Source organism: Neoarius graeffei, chromosome 12, assembly GCF_027579695.1.
Source record: "Neoarius graeffei isolate fNeoGra1 chromosome 12, fNeoGra1.pri, whole genome shotgun sequence".
Taxonomy (NCBI): Eukaryota; Metazoa; Chordata; class Actinopteri; order Siluriformes; family Ariidae; genus Neoarius; species Neoarius graeffei.
In genome coordinates, this window is record NC_083580.1 from 4275573 (window position 1) to 4290779 (window position 15207).

The 15207-nt window shown below is 40.1% G+C and overlaps 1 protein-coding gene across 2 annotated transcripts in view; it reads right to left on the reverse strand.

Annotated features, from left to right (window-relative positions):
- Positions 1-926: 926 nt before the first annotated feature.
- LOC132895138 (WD repeat-containing protein 7) overlaps positions 927-15207 on the reverse strand; it is a 217294-nt gene continuing 203013 nt past the window's right edge. For both annotated transcript variants that reach the window (XM_060935381.1, XM_060935380.1), the window contains 2 exons: positions 7980-8084; positions 927-6143 (listed from right to left, as the gene is read on the reverse strand). In XM_060935381.1, the coding sequence (XP_060791364.1) occupies positions 5940-6143; positions 7980-8084 (309 nt within the window). In that variant the 3' untranslated portion in view covers positions 927-5939. The remainder of the gene's footprint in view (positions 6144-7979; positions 8085-15207) is intronic.

The following is a 15207-nucleotide window of genomic DNA, read 5'->3' on the forward strand; positions in this document are numbered from 1 at the left end:
ATCCTCATTCACGGCTGTAATGCAAATGACTTCCTCCTCGGTATACAAGTGCACTTCCATGGCAGGAAAAAACTACATTTTGCCACCTATGTAGTCCCCTATTTATACAAATAGGAGTCATTCAGGATTCAGCCATGTTTTTGCTCGGCGTTAGCAAGTTAGAGGTTTTTAGCTTTCTCTGGAAATGTTTTCTTTTATTTCTTCTTCCTCAGGGTAGCAAAACTCGCTTTCGCTGTGAACACTGTCGTTATCGCTATCCATGCTGTAAAATTAATGATATTCTCCTGAGAAATGCTGGCAAAAATTTGTAAGGTTTTTGATAATATTATAAATTTTATTTAAAAAAAAAAAGATAATTGTTGACAAAAAATTCTACTATATGTTTGTTGTTGTGAACGAGCGACTCGCCAGAGGTCCATAACCGGGGTCCGTACCGTAGGATACGGACCCGCTCACCAGGATTTGATGGAAACCGCACCGCGAAAAAAATAAAGCCTGTTATTTGAGGTTTAATGCTTCAATCTGTTTCTGTTACTTGTGATAATGAAGGAACGTCAGAAACTCAAACATAACCATCTTGTTGCTATAGTTTCATTCAGTCGGGTGGGTGTACAAACTTTTGCACTCAATGACAGAATTTTAATCCATTTTCTCTGAGTTTAAAGATCTGAGTGTAAATATTTTCATGTAAGAAGGAAGGAAGGAAGATTTGTACATTCGAATTCCAACCACACGCTCATTCTGACGACCTCTTCATGCCAGACAGCTTTGAATATCGAACGTCTGTGCATGTCTCTGCTCTGTCTGTGCTTTCTGTCCGTGTGTGTGTGTGTGTGTGTATATATATATATATATATATATATATATATATATATATATATATACACATACACGCACGAGTGTGCGGAGTCACCTTGAAACTCATGTCAGATATCTTTCATTTTATTGAACACAGAGTTGTACACAACCAACAGCGTCGCCTTCAAACACAGATTTACAGTACAGTTCAATATATTCAGCAAATGTTAGCAGTCTCTCTCTCACACACGTGCCATGAGCGATGTAAAGTGTTCAAGATGATGCTGGAATTCTCTAATTTATTAAATCGCAAAAGAAAGATTGTGTGTGTGTGTGTTTGTTCGTATTGAGGAAACCTTCCAGCCTTAAATCAGTCACACTGTATTTCTACAAACCCTTATTACATTGTAATAAACACTATCTGCTGTAGTAATGACAGTGTAGTAAATACAGAACTAAATCTAATAAGATTAACATTAATGCCTCGAATAAATATGACATTAAATTCATCCGGTTTAACTTTTTCACAATTTTTTAATTTCTACACATCGATTCTTAGATACGAGTCTGAGACACTGGAAAAGTCCAATCTTTATGAAATCTGATTGCAGAATCATGACTTTAGGGAAAAGTTGCAGTAAGCAATGGAATTTTTTTATGTATATATTTTAAAGCATCATTTTGCTTTTTTGTATTTCTGGAAAAAAATAAAAGCCAAACAAACCAAAGTGTTCCTTTGCTTTTTCCTTTATGCTGTTGAAAGCAAATTCAGACAAGAGCACTCGGAGAGCACAATCTCCTCCGCTGGCAACTCGGCCATAACTCTGGAAAAATGTGACTAAATTGAACGAAATTACAATATGCGTATTACCGACATATAACAAAGACTCCTGCCAAGTTTCATGAAATTCCTCTAAACATTGAGAGAGGAGTTGATTTCAGAATGTGAGCAGCTTTCCCGGGACGGACGCGCATCACCACGACGTAATCCCCCTTCAGGCCTGTCGGCCAGCGGGGAATAAAAATTAAATAAATTACAAACTGGACAAGTCACTTTTGCAACAAACTGAATCCAGTGTTGCAAAAGTTTGAAAAAAATTAAAATAAAATAAAAAAATCGCTACTTTTTTTTCACCTCTAATTTTGCTGTAAATACGCTTCTTAATCTATAACGCATCCGTCACCAAAATATTACACTGTAAAACTTCCTGGAAATAAAAATAAATCAGACCTCTCTCTCTCTCATTGCAGTGTATTCATTTCTAAGTTGATTTCCAGCTGACTTTCTCCAAACTTGATTTTTAAAAGATGATACGTAAATATTTTCACTAATTTCTTTCAACCGTCTGCACCAAATTTAACAAATTACTCCTTAATTTAAAGACAATTAACTGTAGATTGAGAATATCCAATAAAACAACTTTACAAATTTTTTTTTTTACCAAATTATAAAAAGTTGATTTATTGGATATTCTCAATCTACAGGAGCAATTTGTTAAATTTGGAACCCCCCCTTTTTTTTTTTTTTTGGTTACGATAAACACAACGAGCTGCGATCAGGCGTCTTCCTGGTGATATAACATGGACGAATCAACAGCATGTGATATGATTATGTTTCTCCATGATACACTTTCAGTGAGAAGTCAGAAGGGGTTACGTTTGTTGACTACACCCAAACAGGAAGTGGCCAGATTTGGCAACTTTGCCAAAACAGGAAGTGGCAGGCAAACCCCCCCCCCAACCAAACAAAGAAAAAAAACCTCAAAGTAGTTTTTTTTCCTGACGTTACATTAAAAAAAAACAAACAATAAAAAACGTTAGGCAACAAAACAACAAACCTTCTGAATTATGTTACATACAATTCTAAACCCAAAAACACTAAATAAATAAACATATAAACAAAAAATAAACATCACCACCTCTGAATGAAGTTGTTCCACCAGGAGATTCGACTGTGTAATATTTTTACTTTCAGTGCTCCATCAATCAATCCAGGATTTGTGTGTGTGTGTGTGTGTGTGTGTAAATTGTTTATACTGTATACAGAGAACTAAAGAATGCATTAGAAAATAAACACAGAGTGTACAGAGAGGAACGGATCACTTGTTGGACGTCCATTTAAGCACGAACGTTTTCATCTCTGCTGTTTTCTCTCTTTCTACTCGTTTATATCCCTCAGAGAGGTTAAGAAGTTGAGATGCTGCTGTGTTGGTCGATGGTTTGAGAGCCGAGTTCTTCTGACACACCGGCCTGAAACACAGGACTGGAGGAAGCTCTCCATCTTGACTTACTTTTCCCCATCCTCTCTTTCTTGCTTTCTCCCTCCCTGTCCCTATCTCATCTCTCCATCTCCCTCTCTCTCACACAGAGATGGTGGTTTTGTTCCAGTCAGAAGGCAGCTCCCTACATAATCAGCATTTGCGCACTAACAAGATAAAAGCTTTTTCGCTTATAAAGCATGAAAGACGTGAACGTGATTGTTAACAAAAATCTTGTTTATAAACATCAATGAAATTATCGTCTTGTAGCTAGTAGTGAAAATTAACTCACCGGTTTTTAGCAACTTCAGCACTTAAAAACAGATTAAGATCATTACTGATCATGCTTTTCAAGATCCGAAATAATATCCTGTCCGCAGTCGATAACAGACAGCGCAATAACGCGCTCTACATGTCGGTTTTTACAATTAAGATCCTCTGATGATAGACCTATGATTAAGAAAATGACTAAAATTTACGTTATCAATACGTTATCTGTTTACATCAATCAGTGTGATCCAAAAATGGGCTGACCTAAAGACAAACATTCTTCAAAATAACGAGATCTTTGTCCATTAGCATTCTTACAAGTCAATTCAATTCAATTAACTTAATTTTCCATTAGGAACTTAAATTCACGTTTTTGCAATCGCTACAACTGTATTTGTAGCGGTTTCATAAATTTGCGGAATCCTATGCCGTCCTACGATTGGTTTATTTTAAACGCGTGTCACTGAACATCGTTAACCGTAGTGGCACTAAATTGGCCACTGAACCAGAGATCGCAACTCACGACCAAATAATTATCTTACGATGTTCGATTTCAGTTCACGTCGTCAGACTACAGCGTACGTAAACCTGTAAATACGTTAACTACGTGTAAATACGTTAAATACGTGTGCAACTTGCAACTTTTTGTTAACTAGCTAGTTATGTTTTTGAGAAACCCGTAATCTAGTCGTGTTGAAATTTAGGAAGTTTTCTGGAAACTTTTAGGAAAAATTTTGCTGCTATTTCAGCAATCATCCTCGGGTAAGTCAATAAACTAGGAAACATTTGTAAATAAACAAATTGCATACATGTTAAAATGTAAACGTTTGGCATCCGAAATATGGACGTCATTAATTTGTTAAAACGCAACAGGTCTCATCAAACCTTGTGATTTCGAGGCAATTGTCTTCAGAATGAAACGTAACCACTACCTTTAACATTCAAGCACACACGTGCAAAAAACACACCTTTTTGCGGCACCAAAATCCAGACTAACAAACATACACACAAAAATTTGTCAAAAATAGTCTTTTGTACTTTCATTTATTCTGAGCTAGTATCTACAGCACATGGTGTGTGTGTGTGTGTGTGTGTGTGTGTGTGTGTGTGTGTGTGTGTGTGTGTTAGCAGGCTTGTCAGCATTAGCAACACACACTAACTCCAAAGCCCACATAAGAAAAGCTACTTTGATAAATAGCGATACAGCGTCTCAACAACACGCTAGCAAATATTCCACAATAACACAAAAAAACAGCTCACGGCTCGACGAGACAAAACAAAAACAACAAAACACTTTTTTTTAAGCTAGATAAACACAACGAGCTGCGATCAGGCGTCTTCCCGGTGACGTAACATGTACGAATCAACAGCATGTGATATGATTATGTTTCTCCACGACACACTTTCAGTGAGAAGTCAGACCAGGACTCAAGGCCACCTCTACATGGCATGAAAAGGGGCGGGGTTTATTTATAAAGGTTAATCAAAGAGGTTGGGTTTGCAGATTACATCATAACAGTAAGGGGTCTGATTCGCTGAATGCAGAAGGGGTTAGGTTTGTTGATTACGCCCAAACAGGAAGTGGCAAGATCTGCCAACTATGCCAAAACAGGAAGTGGCCAGATTTGGCAATTATGCCAAAACAGGAAGTTGACAGATCTGCCAACTAAGCCAAAAGAGGAGTGGCCAGACCTGGCAACTATGCAAAACAGGAAGTGGCCAGATCTGCCAGCTACGCCAAAACAGGAAGTGGCCAAATCTGGAAACTATGGCAAAACAGGAAGTGGCGAGATCTGCCAAATAAGCCGAAACAGGAACTGGCCAGGTGTGCCAACTAAGACAAAACAGGAAGTGGACAGATCTGGCATCAATGCAAAACAGGAAGTAGCGAGGTCTGCCAGCTATGCCAAAACAGGAAGTGGGAGAATCTGGATACCAAGCCAAAACAGGAAGTGGCTACATTAATTATCTAGGGCAAAACAGAAAGCAGCAAAAATCAGGCTTGTTGTTCTACCGAGAAACTGTAAAACAGGAAGTATCCAGATTGTTGACAATCCCAAAGCAGGAAGTAGGACAATGTTTTTTAAACTAAGCCCATGCACGAAGTGGCTCTGGTCCATTTTGGTCTGGTTGAAATGTGAGAGAAAAAGTTTCAGGACCTCATGCAGGAACAGTTTCGGAGATCACACACGGATCACAGAGTTACGAGGGTGTGGCAGGAGGAGGAGCACAGGGGCCCCAGGGAGATCAGGTTATGTGCCAGAAACATTTGGTTCTCTTTTGCGATGTGCAAATGAAATGAAATGAAAACTCCCATCAATCCCGTCATATCTTAAAAAGTCCCCAGTTGACCTTTGACCCCCTCACACAACGACAACAATGATGATTGTCCAAAATTCTTCATCCTCAATAAGCTACCAGACACATAAGTACATTTAGAAGCGGTTTAAATAAAAAGCGGAATGGAAAAAAAACCCAAAACAGTGATGTAAACACACAAAGTGTTGAATAAAACTCCTCCTCCCGGACGTGGCCTGGGTTCCGTTCTGCTCGGAGGTACACGGTCCTGAAGTTCTCGACGAGAGCCTGAGCTCGGTGCTGGTATGAGCTTCCTCACACCATGAAGCGGTGTTCTTTACCGTCGTGGGCCATCAGGATGACGTTGCGGTTGGAGGTCCAGATGAGCCGAGCCAGTTTGAGGGCGTTCTGAGAGCCGGGAGACGCCGGCTGCACCGGGGGAACCTGGTAGGTCTTAATGCAGCGCAGCTGAGGGGCGGAGTTTAGCATTCCTATACTGCCCAAGATTGACGTGTTCATCTAGAGAAAAAACACACGCGCGCACACATATACACACGCACGAGGTTAAGTGAGGTTTGCACATTCTTTATGTCTGACATATCACCATATGTTAAAAGATGAAAAGTTCAGGTTCAGGATGAGGAATAACAATCAATCAGCAGTCAGTGAGTCAGTACGTAGGTGAGTCAGTAATTACGTCAGTCACTGAGTCAGTATGTGAGTCAGTAAGCAGGTGAGTCAATAATTAAATCAGTCATTGAGTCAGTATGTGAGTCAGTAAATAGGTGAGTCAGTATGTTAGTCAGTAATTAAGTCAGTGATTGACTAAGTAGGTGAGTCAGTAATTAAGGTGGTCATTGAGTCAGTATGTGAGACAGTAGGTAGGTGAGTCAGTAATTAAGTCAGTGATTCAGTAAGTAAGTAGGTGAGTCAGTAATTTAGTCAGTCTGTGAATCAGTAAGTAGGTGAGTCAGTAATTGAGTCAGTATGTCAGTAAGTGAGTAAGTCAGAATGTAGGCAAGTCAGGGAATCAGTAATTAAGTCAGTGATTCAGTAAGTAGGTGAGTCAGTAATTAAGTTAGTCATTGAGTCAGTATGTGAGTCAATGAGTAGGTGAGTCAGTAATTATGTTAGTCATTGAGTCAGTATGTGAGGCAGTAAGTAGGTGAGACAGTAATTCAGTTATTCAGTAAGTAGGTGAATCAGTAATTTAGTCATTGAGTCAGTATGAATCAGTACGTAGGTGAGTCAGTAATTAAGTCAGTCTGTGAGTCAGTAAGTAGGTGAGTCAGTAATTGAGTCAGTATGTCAGTAAGTGAGTAAGTCAGAATGTAGGCAAGTCAGGGAATCAGTAATTAAGTCAGTGATTCAGTAAGTAGGTGAGTCAGTAATTAAGTTAGTCATTGAGTCAGTATGTGAGTCAATGAGTAGGTGAGTCAGTAATCATGTTAGTCATTGAGTCAGTATGTGAGGCAGTAAGTAGGTGAGACAGTAATTCAGTTATTCAGTAAGTAGGTGAATCAGTAATTTAGTCATTGAGTCAGTATGAATCAGTAAGTAGGTGAGTCAGTAATTAAGTCAGTCTGTGAGTCAGTAAGTAGGTGTGTCAGTAATTAAGTTAGTAATTGAGTCAGTAACTGAGTCAGTATGTCAGTAAGTCAGTGCGTAAGTCAGCATGGAGGCAAGTCAGGGAGTCAGTAAATAAGTCAGTGAAATAAAGATAAAAAAACCCCAAAATAAAATAATTACACAACAATAAAAAAATAATAAAAAATTACTCTGTGTGTGTGTGTGTGTGTGTGTGTGTGTGTGCTACAAGATGATGTACAGTTCTAAACTCAGGAGACCCTGAGCTCCATTGATCTGAACATGAGCAGGTGTAAGAAAAGCAGAAAACGGGGTGGGTGGGTGTGTCAGGCCAGAGTCAGTTAGTCTACAAACACATGCAAACCACTGAGAAGCAAAGACATCTTTCTCTCACACACACACACACACACACACACACACACACACACACACACACACACACGCTCCAGACAGACACACAGTGTAGACGATCCGTCGCCTTCAATGAAACACACAGAGAGAGAAGGAGACACAGCTCGACGCCTGGGAACACACACGCGCCTGCCTGCCCACACACACACACACACACACACACACACACACACACACACACACACACACACACACACAAACCCTGCTCAGTGCTGGTCCTGTGGATGTACAGTGTAGAAGGGTCAGTAATTATACACCTCCATGTTTATCACTGACCTGACTGAAGCTGTATGATCTTTTATCCAGATGTTCCGTGCGTGTGTGTGTGTCCTGAGTTAAAGCTCTGCATCTCCTTACCTGCCAGAAGCTGATGTGGCTGTCAGCGTTGGAGTAGATGGCCAGATAGCGTCCGTCCGGAGCGAAGGCCACGGCGGTGATGGGGCCTTTATGACCGTGGATGTGCTGAGGAGAAACAATCAGGCACCATTACACACACCTGCAGCTACCTACTGCTTTTATTTACATACTAACAAGAAAAATCCTGTTAATCAATAAATACATAAATTAAGAATTTATTCTATATGCACACGACTATAGCTACTGCTTTCATGGAACATACTGTCCGTAACTAAGTGCCCCTGGAGAAGACGTTTTAAAAATATATAAATATCAATGTTTTTGACTGAATTTGGATTACGTCTTGAATAACGCACACTTATAAAAGGAATGTAATTACGTTTGAATCTGCATATTCTAATTTGCATTTGAATATTAATGAAGTCTTTTTAAAAAACACAGATGTAAAATGTCGCAAGGAGAAAACTGGAAATACAGTATCATCATCATCACCACCACATTATGTTTACAGAGAACGGTTGTTTTTGTGCAAGACTAAACTCTGTGATTCAAGTTGCACTTTGGGAATTTGGGGGCGGGAAAAAGACTCTTACGCCTGGTCACTCTCAACCAATCGCCTTTCTTCTACAAACAGGCCTTGACCTTATTCCAAGTAAATTCCCAAAATGGCAAGAAGGGTCTACATGCAGTCTTGCAGACCACAAGACACACCCACTTTATGATATGACACACCCCCTGAGCCAATGCATGGAAGAACTTCTGGAAGTTCCGAACCCAAACCTGAACCTAAGGCTGGCGAAGTGAGCAAGATGGTGGCTCTATGAAGTGGGCGTGTCATGTAAGTACGGTGCGTCCACAGTTACAACCCCGATTCCAAAAAAGTTGGGACAAAGTACAAACTGTAAATAAAAACGGAATGCAATAATTTACAAATCTCAAAAACTGATATTGTATTCACAATAGAACATAGACAACATATCAAATGTCGAAAGTGAGACATTTTGAAATTTAATGCCAAATATTGGCTCATTTGAAATTTCATGACAGCAACACATCTCAAAAAAGTTGGGACAGGGGCAATAAGAGGCTGGAAAAGTTAAAAGGTACAAAAAAGGAACAGCTGGAGGACCAAATTGCAACTCATTAGGTCAATTGGCAATAGGTCATTAACATGACTGGGTATAAAAAGAGCATCTTGGAGTGGCAGCGGCTCTCAGAAGTAAAGATGGGAAGAGGATCACCAATCCCCCTAATTCTGCACCGACAAATAGTGGAGCAATATCAGAAAGGAGTTCGACAGTGTAAAATTGCAAAGAGTTTGAACACATCATCATCTACAGTGCATAATATCATCAAAAGATTCAGAGAATCTGGAAGAATCTCTGTGTGTAAGGGTCAAGGCCGGAAAACCATACCGGGTGCCCATGATCTTCGGGCCCTTAGACGGCACTGCATCACATACAGGCATGCTTCTGTATTGGAAATCACAAAATGGGCTCAGGAATATTTCCAGAGAACATTATCTGTGAACACAATTCACCGTGCCATCCGCCGTTGCCAGCTGAAACTCTATAGTTCAAAGAAGAAGCCGTATCTAAACACGATCCAGAAGCGCAGACGTCTTCTCTGGGCCAAGGCTCATTTAAAATGGACTGTGGCAAAGTGGAAAACTGTTCTGTGGTCAGACGAATCAAAATTTGAAGTTATTTATGGAAATCAGGGACGCTGTGTCATTCGGACTAAAGAGGAGAAGGACGACCCGAGTTGTTATCAGCGCTCAGTTCAGAAGCCTGCATCTCTGATGGTATGGGGTTGCATTAGTGCATGTGGCATGGGCAGCTTACACATCTGGAAAGACACCATCAATGCTGAAAGGTATATCCAGGTTCTAGAGCAACATATGCTCCCATCCAGACGACGTCTCTTTCAGGGAAGACCTTGCATTTTCCAACATGACAATGCCAAACCACATACTGCATCAATTACAGCATCATGGCTGCGTAGAAGAAGGGTCCGGGTACTGAACTGGCCAGCCTGCAGTCCAGATCTTTCACCCATAGAAAACATTTGGCGCATCATAAAACGGAAGATACGACAAAAAAGACCTAAGACAGTTGAGCAACTAGAATCCTACATTAGACAAGAATGGGTTAACATTCCTGTCCCTAAACTTGAGCAACTTGTCTCCTCAGTCCCCAGACGTTTACAGACTGTTGTAAAGAGAAAAGGGGATGTCTCACAGTGGGAAACATGGCCTTGTCCCAACTTTTTTGAGATCTGTTGTTGTCATGAAATTTAAAATCACCTAATTGTTCTCTTTAAATGATACATTTTCTCAGTTTAAACATTTGATATGTCATCAATGTTCTATTCTGAATAAAATATGGAATTTTGAAACTTCCACATCATCGCATTCCGTTTTTATTTACAATTTGTACTTTGTCCCAACTTTTTTTGGAATCGGGGTTGTAGATCAACTTCAAAATGGCGGCAACGACTCAGATTAAGACATCTGTCACTCAAACACAATCAGTTATGGCATCGTTAAGATTAATAAACAAAACTTTAACCATTAAAGAAAATGTTTTAATGGACGGATTAAAAAATGTTCCTTATGTTTACAAGTTGAAATATGTGAGCAAGTAGATAAAGATAATACACCTGGACATGTGAGAGAGGTTTGTTCAGTTAATTGGAGGATGTTTAGCTTTTACTTACACACACACACACACACACACACACACACACACACACACACACACACACACACACACACTTCTCAGTCTAAGACTTGCTGACAGCTTAGGGGCCGAGATCAATAAGAAACAAAGACGCTCGTCATTTTCTGCTTCTCATCCTCACCTGTGTGTGTGCGTGTGTGTGTGTGAGAGAGAGAGAGAGAGAGAGAGAGAGAGAGAGAGACAGAGAGAGAGACAAACAGAATTAAGAGTAAACAAATCTAAAAAAAAAGGAAATAAAGTGTGCATACAAACAGACAATATGGATAAGTATCTCTCACACACACACACTGACCTTGAGTTGAGAGCGTACAGAAACACACTGATGCTCCATGTCGATGCGTGTCACTCTGTGCTGTGTGTGAGCATTCCCTCCACAAAGGTACCGTATTTACTGAAATATAAGCTTTTTTTTAAATGATCTATACCACATGCTGCCACTTCTACAGTTTATAAACGATGTATACATCGTCACTGTACATTACTTTAATTATACTATGGCTGTTAGTGTGTTAGTGTGTTTACGGTAGCCCTGCTACTCCAGGACTTACGGTAAAGTCGTGTGAAGAGTCGTTACAGTTTGCCATTTCTCAGCAACAGCCCAAGCTGCCTTTTCTTGTCTCAATGAAAAAAGGATGGTGAGGGAACGAGAACGGCTGTTCCATAACATTAAATACAACTATAAATGGATAAAATGTACAAAGGGTCTTATTTTAATTTTAAAAATTCTAATTGCGTTAATTAAAAAAAAAAAAACTGCTCATGGAAGAGGAATGAAACCATAATCAGAAAGCTAATCAGCTTCATGGTGGTAACAGGAACCGAGCTCCATCACCCCACCTAATCGTTGATCATTTTCCTATAACAGCACATCATGAAGTGTTTTATTCCCTACATGTATAAATAATGATGTATATTTTGACTTTTTTTTTTTATTTAAGGCATTCTAGCTAAAGGAATAAAAATGTGACTTGTGGGGGAAAAAAAGCTCATTCACGTAACATCTGGGCGACAAAATAAACCAGTGAGCGACACTGTGGTGCAACTGAAAAGCATCTGAACGTCAGGATATCGTTAGTTCGAATCCCGACGACGAGGAGTATACTCTCTTTCCTCTGTCAATCACAGCAAAACTAGCCAATCACAGGTGTCTGTGAGCTCGTGTATGAGGAAGAGGGCAGATGGCGTTCTCTTCCTCCGAGTTCTCTTCCTTTTCCTCGCTTCCTTACGCGACCCAGCATGAGCAGCAAGTCGAAGATGAAAATTTGATAGCTGGGTTTATGCATCTCAGAAGAAGCACATGAGTCTTAATCGTCCTTGGATGATCAGGGAGAGCTGGCTGGTGATCACATTGAGGGAAAAAAATGGAGGAAAAACAACAACAACAAAAGGGTTCCTGCATAACTTTCATTGAATAAAATATTAATTTGAAAATCCAGCACTGATTTATAATCCAGAGTGGCTTCAGCAGAAACGGGACTGAAAAACATTTTAACAAACAAACAAAAAATCAATGCAAATCAGGACAGAAAAATGTGTCGTGTCGACCCATCCTTCCCTTCTCATTTTTTCTCTCTTCCCTAAGAAATCTACTCCACCTCTCTCACTTTCTCTCCATAATTTAACACAGTTTTACTTTGCCTCCGAGCATATTGACGTCCTGTAAAGCAGCGCCGACACCTCAGCCCGATCCGGGGAGCAGGTGTTCTTCCGGAGCGGTTTATATTCAGCAAAGTGGACGGGGAGAGCGAGTTTAAAACATATTTGTGCGTGTGTGTATATACGATCAGAAAGCTCGCTGCAGGTTCCTGGTGTGGTCTGACTCGAAGAGTTCTACAGCTCCAGGGCATGAACATCATCCAACACGCAGTGTTCAATCCTGAAACCTTGTAATTCACTTTATAACCATCTTTTCTTTGCCACTGCGGTGATGCTGATTTATTTTTTATTGGCGGTATCAGGTTTTGAAAGTTATATTAGCACCAATTCCCAGAACCTTCACGTAACTGCTGAAGGGTTCTTGAAAAGGTTCTTTGGTTTGGATAAAGACCTTCATGTGCAGCTTTGGATTCAGGGTCAGTGACGTGATGAAAATATATCAGCAAGACTTTTCTACGATAGACAACAGAGAGGTTTTCTCACCAACTACCAGTGAAACAGTACGGTTATGTTCCAGGTCAGAATGGTGGTGGAATTTTAACCCAGTTCATAATTTGCTACTGGTATTAGGGAGACTTACTGTGTCTTGGGTGAGGTTTCGGGAAGACTTTGCATTATAAAATACAACACCGATTCCAAAAAAGTTGGGACAAAGTACAAATTGTAAATAAAAATGGAATGCAATAATTTACAAATCTCAAAAACTGATATCGTATTCACAATAGAACATAGACAACATATCAAATGTCGAAAGTGAGACATTTTGAAATTTCATGCCAAATATTGGCTCATTTGAAATTTCATGACAGCAACACATCTCAAAAAAGTTGGGACAGGGGCAATAAGAGGCTGGAAAAGTTAAAGGTACAAAAAAGGAACAGCTGGAGGACCAAATTGCAACTCATTAGGTCAATTGGCAATAGGTCATTAACATGACTGGGTATAAAAAGAGCATCTTGGAGTGGCAGCGGCTCTCAGAAGTAAAGATGGGAAGAGGATCACCAATCCCCCTAATTCTGCACCGACAAATAGTGGAGCAATATCAGAAAGGAGTTCGACAGTGTAAAATTGCAAAGAGTTTGAACACATCATCATCTACAGTGCATAATATCATCAAAAGATTCAGAGAATCTGGAAGAATCTCTGTGTGTAAGGGTCAAGGCCGGAAAACCATACTGGGTGCCCGTGATCTTCGGGCCCTTAGACGGCACTGCATCACATACAGGCATGCTTCTGTATTGGAAATCACAAAATGGGCTCAGGAATATTTCCAGAGAACATTATCTGTGAACACAATTCACCGTGCCATCGGCCGTTGCCAGCTAAAACTCTATAGTTCAAAGAAGAAGCCGTATCTAAACATGATCCAGAAGCGCAGACGTCTTCTCTGGGCCAAGGCTCATTTAAAATGGACTGTGGCAAAGTGGAAAACTGTTCTGTGGTCAGACGAATCAAAATTTGAAGTTCTTTATGGAAATCAGGGACGCCGTGTCATTCGGACTAAAGCGGAGAAGGACGACCCGAGTTGTGATCAGCGCTCAGTTCAGAAGCCTGCATCTCTGATGGTATGGGGTTGCATTAGTGCGTGTGGCATGGGCAGCTTACACATCTGGAAAGACACCATCAATGCTGAAAGGTATATCCAGGTTCTAGAGCAACATATGCTCCCATCCAGACGACGTCTCTTTCAGGGAAGACCTTGCATTTTCCAACATGACAATGCCAAACCACATACTGCATCAATTACAGCATCATGGCTGCGTAGAAGAAGGGTCCGGGTACTGAACTGGCCAGCCTGCAGTCCAGATCTTTCACCCATAGAAAACATTTGGCGCATCATAAAACGGAAGATACGACAAAAAAGACCTAAGACGGTTGAGCAACTAGAATCCTACATTAGACAAGAATGGGTTAACATTCCTATCCCTAAACTTGAGCAACTTGTCTCCTCAGTCCCCAGACGTTTACAGACTGTTGTAAAGAGAAAAGGGGATGTCTCACAGTGGGAAACATAACCTTGTCCCAACTTTTTTGAGATGTGTTGTTGTCATGAAATTTAAAATCACCTAATTTTTCTCTTTAAATGATACATTTTCTCAGTTTAAACATTTGATATGTCATCTATGTTCTATTCTGAATAAAATATGGAATTTTGAAACTTCCACATCATTGCATTCCGTTTTTATTTACAATTTGTACTTTGTCCCAACTTTTTTGGAATCGGGGTTGTATTTAAATAAAATATCTCATCTCATTATCTCTAGCCGCTTTATCCTGTTCTACAGGGTCGCAGGCGAGCTGGAGCCTATCTCAGCTGACTACGGGCGAAAGGCGGGGTACACCCTGGACAAGTCGCCAGGTCATCACAGGGCTGACACATAGACACAGACAACCATTCACACTCACATTCACACCTACGCTCAATTTAGAGTCACCAGTTAACCTAACCTGCATGTCTTTGGACTGTGGGGGAAACCGGAGCACCCGGAGGAAACCCACGCGGACACGGGGAGAACATGCAAACTCCACACAGAAAGGCCCTCGCCGGCCCCGGGGCTCGAACCCAGGACCTTCTTGCTGTGAGGCGACAGCGCTAACCACTACACCACCGTGCCGCCTAAATAAAATATATATTTAAATAAAAACTAAATATAATCACTAAATATTTAAATAAAAGCTAAAAACTTTAAAAAAAAATTATGTTAAAAATTAAAAATAAAAATGTTAATAAAAGCTTATTTAAAAACTATTTAAATAAAAAATATATTTAAATAAAAACTAAATACATCACTAAATATTGAAATAAAAACTAAAAACTTAAATAAAATCTT